Source organism: Coturnix japonica, chromosome 4 (genome assembly GCF_001577835.2).
Source record: "Coturnix japonica isolate 7356 chromosome 4, Coturnix japonica 2.1, whole genome shotgun sequence".
Lineage (NCBI taxonomy): Eukaryota > Metazoa > Chordata > Aves > Galliformes > Phasianidae > Coturnix > Coturnix japonica.
Window position 1 is genome coordinate 48558721 of NC_029519.1, and position 14113 is coordinate 48572833.

The 14113-nt window shown below is 37.2% G+C and overlaps 1 protein-coding gene across 5 annotated transcripts in view; it reads left to right on the forward strand.

Annotated features, from left to right (window-relative positions):
- PRDM5 (PR/SET domain 5) overlaps positions 1-14113 on the forward strand; it is an 81076-nt gene that overhangs the window by 14216 nt on the left and 52747 nt on the right. For all 5 annotated transcript variants that reach the window (XM_015861929.1, XM_015861927.1, XM_015861928.1 and 2 more), the window contains exons 3-4: positions 5580-5702; positions 13499-13682. In XM_015861929.1, the coding sequence (XP_015717415.1) occupies positions 5580-5702; positions 13499-13682 (307 nt within the window). The remainder of the gene's footprint in view (positions 1-5579; positions 5703-13498; positions 13683-14113) is intronic.

Consider the following 14113-nt stretch of genomic DNA (forward strand, 5'->3'; position numbering starts at 1 on the left):
TGCTACTGCCAATGCTTCTGCAGCGATGGTTCTTTTCAGTTAAAAATACCCCAAAACTGCCAGAGTACTATGAAGGTAGCATAAAACCTACTGAGACTAGCTTTTGTCAGAGCTTTAGTATTTGCTGTTTGAGGTATGAGAAATCAAGTGATTTAAACTAATGACATTGCTTTTTTCTTCCATATATTGGTAGTAGAATGTGATTCTGGTGAATGAAGGCTTCTACATATTGGGAATTAAGTTGAACTGTGCTCTAAATTTCATGGCAAAGTAAACCTATTTAAAACTTTAATTTAGTCATCTTTATCCTTGTTAAGTGTGTGATTTTGGAGTCTTTACAGTGACTTTTGAAACAAGCCCATTTCAGGGCCTTAATGGTCAAAGTAGGACCTTAATGATCTGTAGTTTTTGTGATGAGGAGAAACTACCTCTGAATCTGTCTGAGAATGTTAGGATTGCTGCTTCAGTTAGGTGGTCAGCTTCTTAGAAAGTCCATTTTGATAGTTTGAGGTGCTGTTACTCAGACTTGAATTCTTAATAGAAGGTCAGACAAAAATTGCTTCAGGAGACTTGAGTATCTTTATAGTAAGCGTAAAGCTCAACCCTTCTTGTGAAAGTCTAAGAATGAAAACTTGTGAACTATTTTGTCTTTGACAAAGTCAAATAATGTAATGAACCAGCAGGAGATTCATTAGTATGAAAAAATGTTGCACTGTGTTTTGGTTGGAGGAAAATGTGTATCACCTATGAGCCAGTATTTCTTCATTGGTAAGAAAACCAGCAGCTGCTGCATTAAGTTTCTCTTTCAAGTATTACTTAAATACTTTCTATAGTGACATTAAAATGTGAGTTTCTATTCTGTGAAGTAGGTCTGAAACTCGGGATGCAGAAGCATTGTAACTAGCTGTTTTATACCATTAACAATAAAAATAATGTTTTCAGCTAATCAAAAACAAAAACAGAAAAGGGTTTCCCAGAAAGCAGGTGACATGTTAACTGCCTTCAGCAAGGATGACCATCTGCTTATTTTCACTGAAGTTTTTCTCCTTCTTTCCTTGCTAGATGTGCACAGCACAGTGCAATTGCACTCATGAACATTTCTAAGTAGCACATGCAATACCTTGAAAGCATTTTGAAAATCTGTAGATAATTTCAGTGCATCATAAAAGGCTGGCAGACAAAGTAGTGATGGTGTGGATGGGCATTACAAGCATCTTAGGTATTACTGAGCTGTTTGTAGGACTTTTCCCCTGATATTTGAGTAGAGATACAATAACTAATAATAATATTGCAGTGTAGTTCAGTGATATCCTGGTTGGTCTTGAAGTAAAACCACTTGTATGGTGGCAGTGAGTGTCAGATATTTGATCTTACTGTACAGATATTTGATTAATCTGACATCTTATGTATTGATTGTTAAGGGGTTTGTTATTGGATACATTCTATTTAGGTGTTTTGTTGGGTGCTTTGGTAATGTGAATGCAGTTTAGATGCTGAATTGTAGTGGGTGATGTAGTAAAATAGATATCTTGCCATGAATTATGAGGAATGAAATTTGAGCCTTGTTCTAGATTCATTCTGCTTTGTCTATACTTAAATTTGCAGGGAATTGTTACTTAATTATTTGGCCCGTGAAACTGAAGATGGCTGCATGTCTGTTAACATTACTCCTTGGTAGTAAATGGAAACTCCAACTTATCTCCATTGGTTACATAAACTGCGGGAACATCTTGACCGCTGTTGTCAAAAGAGCCTTAGAACTAAATGGATCCTAGAACAGGGTGGTCTACTGAAATACAGCAGACAACCTCAACTTTTTTTGATTTACCCCTCCATTTAGAGGGAGGATAAGGCCCTGTTTCTATACAAAAACATAACAAACAACAAAACAAACAAAAAACCACAGTGTGTTATCATCCATTTGTGCCTAGGCTTTTTAGTTCTAGCTCTTTTCTCATGTTGTCTGTCAGCATATCATATCCTTCTATGTCTTTGTTGATCTATGAAGATGACTGATTTTTCTATGAGTTTTCTATTATTTAGAAGTTGTCTTATATAGACAGGTGACAGGTTCAAATATAACAATTTTAAAATAGGAATATGTTCACAAGTGTTATAAAATTATAATCCTGCTTAAGAAAAATGTCAGGGAACCTTCATCTTGTAAAAAAGTCTTCTGCTGCTTTTATAAATGTTTGGTAGCTATCAAGAAAAAAACACCATAACCATTCAGATTTCTAGGGAAAATGTAGCTGTTTACCTACAGATTATTTAAGAACAGCCTCCTTAAGACATTTTCTGCTTTAGTTTATGATATACAAAAGTGTTTTTCACTTCCTCTCCCAGTAAGGTATCCTTTGTTTTCCAGCAATTTCCTACAAGAAATAGCTGTGTTAGGCAAGTAATCCTGAAGAATCTTGGAGTGGTTTGGTGAAGGGAAAGGAGCAGATTGGGAACAGACTAGAATTCTGTGGCAGAATGAATTCTGCTTAGTTCTTCAGGTCTCATGCACAGTAAGTGGTAAGGATGTGTGTCTGAATACTTGTAAAACAGGGTTAACAGATATAAGCAAGGCCAAGAAACCTTAGCTTATTTCTTATGGAGAGTTGGCTTGTTGTGTTCTGGGAAATTAATTACTGAGTCTTTGTTTTGTGGGGGGTAGAGAGGGAAACAGCAGTATCCTTAAGTTTCTTGAGGAGCACATAAGCAGCTTGACACGGTCTTCCAATTTTCCTCTTCTTTTGCTTTTATAGTTTGGGTAACTGCCAGGATTGTGGTGATATAGTGAAGCTATTATCATATGTGCTTTTCAGTGTTGCTGATGGGGAATGCAGGAAGAAATTTCATCACAGTGGCTAGCAGAATTCTGTGTTCTAGTAGAGCAGTGAATATCTTAGTGACAGTCATTTTTGATCCTGTTTCTTTCTAAGAATGAACAAGTATGAGCCAGGCAAAAGCATGTTCACCTTCACCATTAATTATTATTACTCAGGCAAGGTGAAGTTTTGCTGTATGGGTATTTTGAACAGGGTGATTATTACAATATAAATGATACAACACTTCTGTGAGGAAGGGGGTGGGGACTTTTCAAAAGGTAAATACACCATTTACATGTATTTTTGTGTTAAGCTGGGACTCGCTTTTATGGTTTGCAGTTATTCTGCCCAAGTTAATGGTGAAGCCAGCAGTTCCAGTAAGGAGCAGGTATTATTTCCTAGTGGAATAGTCAGCAAATAGCAGAATAGCTAAGCTTGGAAAGGGCCTCTGAAGGTTATCTGGTCCAACTCCCTTCTTCTGGCAGATCCACTAATATTCAGTTTTCTAGACTGTTCTAGACAGCTCTTCCAAGAATGAAGATGTTGCAGCCTCTCTAGAGAAGGTTTTCTAGCATTTAGTGCTAGATGATATTGTTTCCAGGTGTGTTTAAGTCTGTAGATTTGACAGTTTTGGTTAATGTGTGTTTGAAAGTTAAACAGCTTTTAAAGTTTAAAATATTGGCACCTTTTCATGATATGTGCCTCTTCAGATCACTTAGAAGATCTGAAATATATTTCAAAGACATATTTGTTTGCAGAGCTACAGTAGATTTATCGTATTAATATGAGAACGACGTGCTGTCATCAGCTATTATGATAATTAAATACAGTTTTTTGTTCTAACAATATCTTAAAAGTGTAGGTAACTTAAGCAGCCATACTGAAGGCATATTGCATCTGTAAAAAACAAATATAGCAAGAATGTGAACAATTTAAATACAAAGCCATGATGACAATCTAATTTTGACCTTGCATAACTGAAATCCCTAGCTCTTAGGAAATACTTACTCTGGAAACTTGTTGATGGATGAAAATATGTTCCTCATATAAAGAAAACGTATCAGATCTTTGTAGTGCTGTGACCTTTTTTTTTTCATGGCTTTCTGTCTTCCGTTTCAGAGAGATTTTAGTGATACACTATTTGAAAGAAAACAAGGAAGCTATTTTTAATATGTCAAAATGGCAGCTATATTTTTTCAACAGTATTTCTTTGTGTTTTAAGAGCAAAGAATCACTTGATTAAAAATAGGTTTCTCTTTCTATTATTCTCATTTTGACAAAGTAAGAATTTTGTCACAATCATAGGAATTCTGTGGATCTGCAGTGATATCCAAAAGCTCCAGAAACGGAGATTATGTGTCTTAAGTAACTCTTTCTTTAAAACATTCACTAACGGAAATATCAGATAACTTGTTAGATTTGATGTTACAACTATTAGTAAATATTGCTTGAAGAGACTGTTTTTGCTACTACTGATGCTCTGGAGTGGGAACAGTGCAATGGCTCATTCATCTGTTAAAGCTGTTGTGCTTACATGTACCTTCAGTTCTACAGCACCACTTTTAAAAGTCGATTATGCACTTAGCGATCAAAATCTGAGTGTGTTTGTTTGCCATACTAAATAATTTATGCACCTATGTAGTATGTCAGTTTGTTGTTACTGAAATCATTATTTCAGGCCAGCATAGAATCATAGAATGCTTTGGTTTAGAAGGAGTCTTAAAGATCATCTAGTTGCAATCCCCATGCCATGAGTAGCCACCTATTAGACTGGGCTACCCGCGGCCCCAACCAACCTGGCTTTATACACCTCCAGACATCCACAGATTCTCTTGGCCTCAGCACCCTCATCGTAAAGGATTTCTTTCTAATATCTAATCTAAATCAACCATCTTTTAGTGTAAAGCTGTTAACCGTTGTCCTATTACTGCACTCTGCAAAAAGAGGGTGGACTCCATCAATGACCTGAATGAAAGGATAAAGATGTTGAACAAGATCAGACCCAGCACTGACCCCTGGGGAACACCACTAGTTACAGGCCTCCAACCAGACTCTATGCTGCTGCTAACAACCCTCTGAGCTCTGCCAGTCAGCTAGTTCTCAGTCCACCTCACTGTCCACTCATCTATCCCATACTTTCTAAGTTTCACAACAAGGATGTTGTGGGAGATGGTGTCAGATGCCTTGTTGAAGTCAAGGTACACAACATTCTCTGCTCTCCCCGATCTACCCATCCAGTGATGCCATCATAGAAGGCTACAAGGTTGGTCATGTATGATTTTCCCCTTGGTGAATCTATGTTGACTCCTCCTGATAACCTTCTTTTCTTTCAATTGCTTGGAGGTGGCACCCAGAACATGTTGTTCTGTCACCTTTCCAGGGATGGAGATGAGACTAAGTGGCCTGTAGTCTCCCAGAGTTTCCTTCTTGTCTATTTTGAAGATTGGAGTGATGTTGGCTATCTTCCAGTCTTCAGGCACCAATCCTGTTTGCCAGGATCTTTCACAGATGATAGAGTGTGGTTCAGCAATCACCACTGCCAGTACACGTATTCTCTCAGTACATGTGGGTATATCCCATAGAGGCCCATGGGTTTCTTGTATGAGGAATAATTGTATTTGTTATAAAGAAGCATGAAGAGGAATACTTGTATGTGAGATTCATTTGCTGAATACCAGCATGCCTTTATATTTTACATGTTAGTGTGTTTGGTAGATAGGCTAGATGCTAAGTTTTAATTTTCCTTATTTTGAAATGTTTCAGGTTCGTGGCAGCAAAGGTGAAGTCCTTTATATCTTGGATGCAAGCAATCCACGCCATTCTAATTGGCTGCGTTTTGTCCATGAAGCTCCATCTCAGGAACAAAAGAATTTGGCTGCAATCCAGGTAGATTTGGTGCATTCCTACCATTTGCTTCCTTTTACTAACTTGATCTTTATCTCATGCAGAAAAAAGATCTGAGAACATAACTTTCCTTTTCTTATCTTTCTTCTTAAAAGTGAACACTTGTGCTTAAATATGGTACCATAAATAAAATCTATGTAGAGACTGAAGGGGTTGATAGTTAAAATCTGATATTCTTTGAAAGATTTATATTAATCCACTGAGATGGAATTGCACTAAGTAACTTACACGAGCTATTTCTCATTTATAGTAAAATGAACAGTTTACATTTAGAAAAAAAGTTATTTCCAGTGTAGTTCATACACTTCTGTAATGACAGCCTAATTTTCTCACTACAGCCTTTCTCAGTCCAATTAAGCTTTTGCCTGAATACAGTTGTTTCTTCTCATGGTGGAAATTAGAAACATAACCATGTAGCTTTATACTTGACTAAAGCAAGATTAGTGATTCAGAGATCCCCTTGTGTTTTGTCTTGAACTCAGATATGGACTTTGGTGTGAGAAAAGCAAAATCTTACCTTTGCTTTATAGATAGTTTAAAGTGTAATACAGCATTTTGCCAAGTTTGATAGCAAGCACGGTACTTAAATTATTCCAGTTGCAAACAAGGATCTAATTATCTGATAGGATGATCATGCAGTGCTTGAGGATAAGTTAATAAAAGAAGATCATTTTCTTTTTCTAGTCTTGGCAGCAGATCTGAATTTATCCAGCTTATTTTTATATTTTTGTCATTTGTGACACTGTGTGGTAGTGAGTTCCATTGTTTTATTACATACTATGTGAAACATGCTTATGGTTTTCTTTTAGCAACTTTTTAATTTCACTTGATTTCTCTTCGTTGTTCTGTGCCATCCCTGATTTTATAAAACACTATTATATTCTTTCCATTTTATTTGACAGCTCTTTTCTCAAGCTGAAGAATCTTAGTCTCTTTAATCTCTAAAGTTTTGGAAGCATTCCTTCACTTTGCAGAATGATAACAAAGGCAGCCATATTTTTCTAGTCATACCTATTGTCCTTCTAGGGATTATGAAGTAAAAAAGCTCTTGGAGCTTATTATTATTATTATTATAATATTTTAATTTTAAACACAGCTCAGTAATTTTCAATCCCACATAAGCAAGAATTACTATGCTGTGTTCTATTTTTTTTGACTCAGAATGTATACTTACCAAAAAGCTGTTCCAAGTTAAAACACCTATACTCTAATGTTATCAAAAACAAAGGAGACTCAAAGACCATCCAATTCCAACATCCTTACTGTGGACAGGGTTCCCACTACCTAGGTGAGGTCTTCCAGGGCCCCATCCAACTTGGTTTTGAATACGTCCAGAAATGGGGCATCCAGAGCTTGGCAACTATTTCTTAATGTCTTCCTAATGTTCTAGTGTCTTCCCACCCTCTAAGTAAAGAATATGCCCTAGCATCAAATCTAAATCTTCCTTCTTCTAGTTTAAAAACATTCCACCTTGTTCTATTACCGCCTGCCTGTGTAAAAATCAGTAAAAAGGAGAAACATAAGGACTGCGGTGGCGCAGTGGTTAAAGACGCCGCCTTGCAACACTGGGGCCCGGAGTTCGAATCCCCCCTGTGGCGCAAATGGTAGAAGTGCCGCTCTGCTACACAGAGGCTCGAATTCCGGGGGCTGGACTCGATGATCTCTAAGGTCCCTTCCAACCTGCACGAAACTATGAAACTATGAGACTGTTGAAAAACGGATGCCTCCTTAAATCTCACATTCTCTAGATGGGCTGTTTTCTCATTTGGTTTTTAAGCAAGAACTGTCCAGTGAGATTTCTGCTGCCGGTTCTTCTTATAGACTTCATATGTCCTCCCTCTTTTAGTATCAACAGTGAGCCTTCCTATGATTTCTATTCTGCTGTTCTGCTGCATCTCTTCTGCCTAGCGTTTATTCCTTTATCACAGTAGTTGAATGGTACTATGGTACTTGGCTGCTTTGTTATGATCTTCCACGATGTTCGTGGCAAGTCAGTGGTTAATTTGGTATGATCACTGGTTGTGAAATTGTTTGTGTATGTTTGTCCTTCTGTCTTGTTCTTTCTGTTATACGAAGGCTTCAAACATGAAGATTTCTGGCAAGGTATGTTGTCCTGCTTACAGCACTAAATATGAAAGGCCTTCATACATGGTCATCAGTCCTAGGCATTAGTCAGATATGTATCATAATCACTGGATAGTCACTGTGATACTAATTACAGTCAATGTTGGCAAATGTGAGGTAAGCTTCACAAGAGGGAGCAGTGTGAACAATTAATGTTTTTGTTACATTTTAAATAAAATGCTCTGTACAATGACCTGAATTTCTGAACAAAAGTCTTAATAGAATGTCACATCCAGTGTATTTATTAATGAAAATGGTTATTTAAAGAAAGGAAAAGTATCACGAACACAAATTAATGAACACAAACAAAAATATTCTGAGTAAATGCTTTTTATTTTTTTTTTTTTTAAGTACCATTGATTAAACAACTGATAAAACTTGTGTATTCTTTGTAAGTGACCTTGAAATTTTGTGTGTATACACATGTATTTTATTACAGGTAGCGTGAATAGGTACTGCTTGTGTTAAGTGAGGCTAAAGATGTGCATATTTCCTTTCAGGGTTTTGTTTCACTATAGCAGATGGAGGTGCAAATCCCAAAGCACTGCTATTCCTCTTGGGAAGAAAAAGGCTCACATATCCAATAGTATTTTATAGTATAGTATTATTTTAGAATCCTTGCCACAAGGACAAAGTAAAATAAACAAAATGAAAGCCTGATCTTAAAGAGTGATTATGCTTTATATAATAAAGTAGAATATGTCTGCATAGTTAGAGAAAACCAATTCTCTAATTAAGAAAAGAAAACAGAATAATTAGAGATGGTTAAAGAATTTGTGTTCTCAGCAGCACGTTATTATTACTCTTGAGAAATGTAAGAGTCTTCAAGATGCTTTTATTAGTGAAGAATTTTTATGAGTTTGGTTGGAATTTTTAAACGAGTATTTGACTTATCTCTTTTAGTTCTGTTTACTTTTTAAGGTGAATCTTCACTAGTGAATGCCACAAATCAACAATGATTACTTAAAAATATGTGACTGTTTATGATACTAGCCTATAAAATGAGAAAATAAAGCTTGTATGCTTTATTTTTTCTCTTGTAAAATTTCCTAGGAGGCTAAGCATAAACTAACAAATATATGAATGGAAACTAAACGAGTCCTTTTTTATTCCCTTTCTTGCTAATTTTCACTAATTGTCTTTCCCACTAGTTTTCTTTAGTAGTCTCCAAAAACTCAAAACAGGAGCTTTTTGGTCTGCTGTGAAATATTATAACATTATATTCAAAATGAAGTTATCAGTTCACTGCTGCTTAGTGCTTGGTATTCTGTTTAAATGAAGAAAAAAAAATGAAAGTATATTCACATGTTTCTGTATACAAATAAGGTAAACCACACCCTGGAATTGACTGGAAAATATGATTAGTTCATTGAGGTTAATAGTATACAGTGTCTTTAGGTCTTGTACAAAATTTAGGTCTTGTACAAAATGCTTACTCTATGGTAAAAAGTCATGGGAATTACTTTATATAAGGGTGGGGTTTTTTTCTTTTTTTTTTGCCTTTTCAGTAATGCAATACATACTTAGAAAAACGTGTAGTAAAATATTCTGGAGAGAGCTCCTGGTGATGCTGCAGGGTGCATGTTTGTCTCTGACTTCTGGCACAGCTCAATGGTGGAACAGTGATGTTCAAGTATTCTTTGACTAGAAACATCCAGCATGTATCATTAACAGCTCTTTTGTTGGTGATGCCAATATGTTGCTGCTAAAAAATAATGAGAGGTTGGAGGGCAGCAGCATTGTTTTTCTGGGCATTTTACAGCTGAATTGCTGCAGGGCTCTCTTAACTGATTTCAAGTATTTATTGAATGAATTAATCCCCTATTATATTTAAAGTAGCTTCAGGATTACAACTTCTGAATTAATAGAAACTGTGCTATTTGTAATCTTTTTTTTGCCTTGGGTTATATTTATAAGTAAATAGATAGGAATAGCTTCTGATTTAAAAAAAAAAAAAAAAGAAAAAAACAACAAAAAACCCCAACATTGTAATTATAATAATCTAAGGAAAATGGCTCCTATGAAAAAATCCCCATTTCTTAGAGTGATTTGAAGTATTACATCTTCAGTATTCTTTTATACAGATAAACATAAACATATCTGTTTTTCAGTTGTATTTTTATTAAACAGTCTGTGCTGAAGATTACTTTGCAAAAAAGATTCTGTAGTTGTTAACATGAAAACTGTTTTACAAACAGCATCACAGCCAGACGGAATTTTAAATTATTTCATTAATAAGCAGGCACTGAACTGGTCTAATATAGCTCAGAAGAGATACCAAAGGAAAGGTTTTGGAGAGTTACCAAAAGAGAACTGGCAGGGAACTGGATGTAGGGGAAAGCCAACTCCAACTAACACTGCTTTAAGAACAGTGACTGTGGTCACTGTGTTTTCAGCTTTGAGGAAGTGATCAGTTATACAGCCCTGAGAAATAGGTCCATGAGAACCTAATGAGACTCACCAAGGCCAAGTGCAAGGTTGCAGCAATTGCAGGTATGTGTATAGGCTGGGAGCATAAGTCACTGAAATAAACCCTGTGGACTTGGGGTCCTGGTGGAAAAAAGCTGAACATGAGCCAGGAGTGTGTGCTTGCAGCCCCAGAGGCCCTCTGTATCCTGGGTTGTATCAACAGAGAGTGGTGGTAGCAGTGAAAGGTAGATGGTTGTCCCCCTCTACTCTGATCTCTACTCTTCTGGAATAATGCGTTCAGATCTGGGGCCTCCAGCACAAGAAAAATGTTGAGTTGTTGGAGTGGGTACAGAGGAGGGTCATGAAAATGATCAGAGGGTTGGACCACCTCTGTTATGAAACAATTTAAGGGAGCTGAGTTTGTTTAGCTTGGAGAAGAAAAGGCTCGAAGGAGGCCTCATTGCAGCCTTCTGGTACTTGAGTATAAGCAGGTGGTAGACTGACCTGTTACACAAGCAGGTAGTGGTGGTACAACAGGGAATTCCTTTAAACTAAGAGGGGAGATTCTTTACTCAGAGAGTGGTGGTACACTGGGATATGTTACCCAGAAGAGAAGCTGTGGATGCCCCGTCTCTGGAGGTATTCAAAGCCAGGTCGGATGGGGCCCTGACCTATTGCTTGATCTAGTAGTTGGCAACCCTGCCCATAGCATGAGAGGTAAAATCAGATGATTTTTAAGGTCCCTTGCAGCTTAAGCCAGTCTTGATTATGTGATACAACTGTCTTATGCCTTTTGCATGAAACAGTATGGGTGCACTGTCAGTGCCTGTTGGCCCATGTTTCCTGCCACCTTCTTCTACTACAAAGCACACAAGTTGTTAGTAAATTGGAGGGCTATTAAAATTTTTTGGAAGATTTTTTTTTACTCCTTTCACCATGTCTGTTTGCACGTAGATAGCTATACTTTATGCTGGTGCTGCTTGTGTGGAGGAAGAGATTTAAATTCCTTTGTGGTTTCTGGAGAACTCTCACTGCAGCCGGAGGAGCTACTACAGTGGGGATATGTCTATTAATTAGCACTCCAAATACATGGCAATTAGCATAGATTGAAAAGCCAAGCAAATTAGCCCTGAAGGAAGAATGAGCTTGAGCTGTGTTTTAGGTTGGGTTAGTATTGAAGCTGATTTCTTTCAGTGAGAAAGCAACACAAACCACTCAAGCATCAAGGGTCCTTAATACTTCTTTGTATTTTTTAATTGACCAAAAGTACACAAATAGGACAGAACCAGTGTATAGGAAACTGATCACAGCCTGAACCTCTGATTAACCATCTGAGGCAAGCAAAAAGTCAGTTGTGGAAGCACGGGTGAAGGAAATTCAGCTGTGCTACTGGAAGTGGTGAGCTTGGCTCCACCTCTCCTAGATCTCATTTAAGGTCTGACCACCACTAAGGCAGGATCTCTTTCTGGAGATTGCTCCTGTGTGGAGTTTACAGTGAGCCTCAACATCGGTGAGCATTTATCATTTATTCTCTTTCTATTCCATAACCTCTGTTTATCCATTGATTTTATAACTGTACAATTGTAACCATACATCCAAGATGCCTTTTGATATGCTGTAAAACATGTCCCAGGTGTATGCTGGGGAGGTAGAGAGGTGATGAGGATGCAGCAGTAGTGATAAGAGCTTGATTGCTGCGATTCGTGCCCTTGGCATAGATTGACAAAAAATCTTTAGTTCTGGTTGCTGTACTCCTAGTTTTATTTTGTGGTGGCTTGATTTCTAATAAGACTGGTAGGAACAGGGATGGCTTATCCCTGGGGTTTTATCCTAAATGGAGGCTAAGTGTAGAAAGACCTTTTGCCTTTCCTCACATCAGAGCTGCAGGAGATTATTTGGATTTAGACTGTGGTAGATTTAAGTATTCTGAAACTTTTGACAGAATCATGAAAGGCAGCCACTTTTAGATGTACAAATAAGTTAGTAACGTGCTGTTAGATATATGTGAGATGTATCTTGAAAAAAAACCACATAATTGGTTTGATTTCAAGTGCTGTTGGTAAGATGAGAAAAGATGTGGTGAATCCTGGAAGGCAGCAGCAGCTATGAGTCCATTGAATTAAATAGGGTTCACTGTTGTGTCACAATAACATCTGTAATATTTAATGGACCTTCTAAATAAGAGGAATCCTACATTACTGTTGACAGTTTAAGTTAATCTTAATATATTTTGAGAATTAAAAATCATTATCTTGTCCTTGTGCTGTGAGGCTTGTTACAAAATCTACGGCTAAATGTACGTTAAATAAACAGCAATTAACTTTCCTGGATGTAAATCAAATAAGCTTTAAGATTTATGATACTATTTGGAAATCTTCATTGCATAAACATGAGTCTACTTTCAGAGCTTTGGATGACACCCAATGCAGTTGGTTCATATACACACACAAAAAAAAGCAGGTCTACGTATCAGCTTAGATATACAGCTGCTTTTGCTACTGATTCCATTCCAGTCTACTTCGGTAACTTTAACTAAACACTGTCAAAGAATAAAGAAGTTAGGTTATGTATCTACTTGAAAGCTTGTTTGTTCATTTTGGTTAAGTTTTTACACTTTATTATAATGAAGTTTGTTCTTTCATGCGGAATCTGGGCTGGATCCTTGACTTCTGTAATTTAAACTAGCAGAAGGTTTTGAAGAAGTAGTTTAAAGAACATTAATTTAAAGATGCTCTTGCTAAACTGATAGTGAGGATAACTGACAAGGGTTGAAGATATCTTCACAAAGTGATCTGGGAATCTTGGAAAAAACCTAAACACAGTAGGTAAGAAAGCTGGATTCTGAATCGTGTAGCCAATAGGGGACAAAACTAAAGCTTATTCTTTATTCAAATTGAATTATTTGTCTAATATTTGAGCCTTTCATTTTCAAACTGAAGTGCTTGTAGAAAGAGTGTGGCAAGAGAAGGAGATTTCAGCATCAACTTTACCTTGATTTAGACTACAGAGTAACTTGAAAAAGTTTCATATGTGAGACAGAACATATTTGTGGAACACTAAGGCACCTTATCCATGCAGCCATGCTGGGAAAGAATTCCGAGAAAGGTGTTGTAGAAAGGCTTTGTGACCTCTGGGGAGCAGAGCCAGTGTGAGGCTATTATTAGTTCAGGGTTCCAGACTTGACTTTAAATTTTACTTCTTCTAAAGTAATTCTTTATTATTTTTCCACTTATGATTTGCAACAGGAAGGGGAAAATATTTTCTATCTTGCTGTGGATGATATTGAAACAGACACAGAACTTCTGATTGGGTACTTGGACAGTGACATGGAAGAAGAGGAGGAAGATGAGGAGGAAGTAACTGTTATCCAGGAAGATGAAGACAGTGGCAACAATAAAGAAATGCAACCAGCTGGTGAAAAAATTGCAGGTGAGTAGTATGAGAAAAATAGTATAGCTTGGGAGCTTAAAAATAGAATCATAGGAACACAGTATGGTTTGGGTTGGATAATCTTTAAAGATTGGCTAATAACACTCCCTCTCTCCCCTCTTCCATCATGGACAGGACAGCCTTTCACAAGATCAGGTTGTCTGAAGCCCTGTTCAGCCTACCTTTGAACACTTCTAATGATGGGGCATCTGTAGCTTCTTTGGGCAACCTGTGCCAGCGCCTCACCATCCTCACAGTGAAGAATTTCTCCCTTGTATCTAACCTAAATCTATTGTCTTTCAGTTTAAAGCCATTACCTCTCATCCTGTCAGTTACATGCCCTTCTAAAAGTCTTTTTATGTCTCTCAGAACACCCTGGTAAGTACTGAAAGACAGTCTCTCAAGAGCTCTCTCTTCTCCAGGCCCTAGCT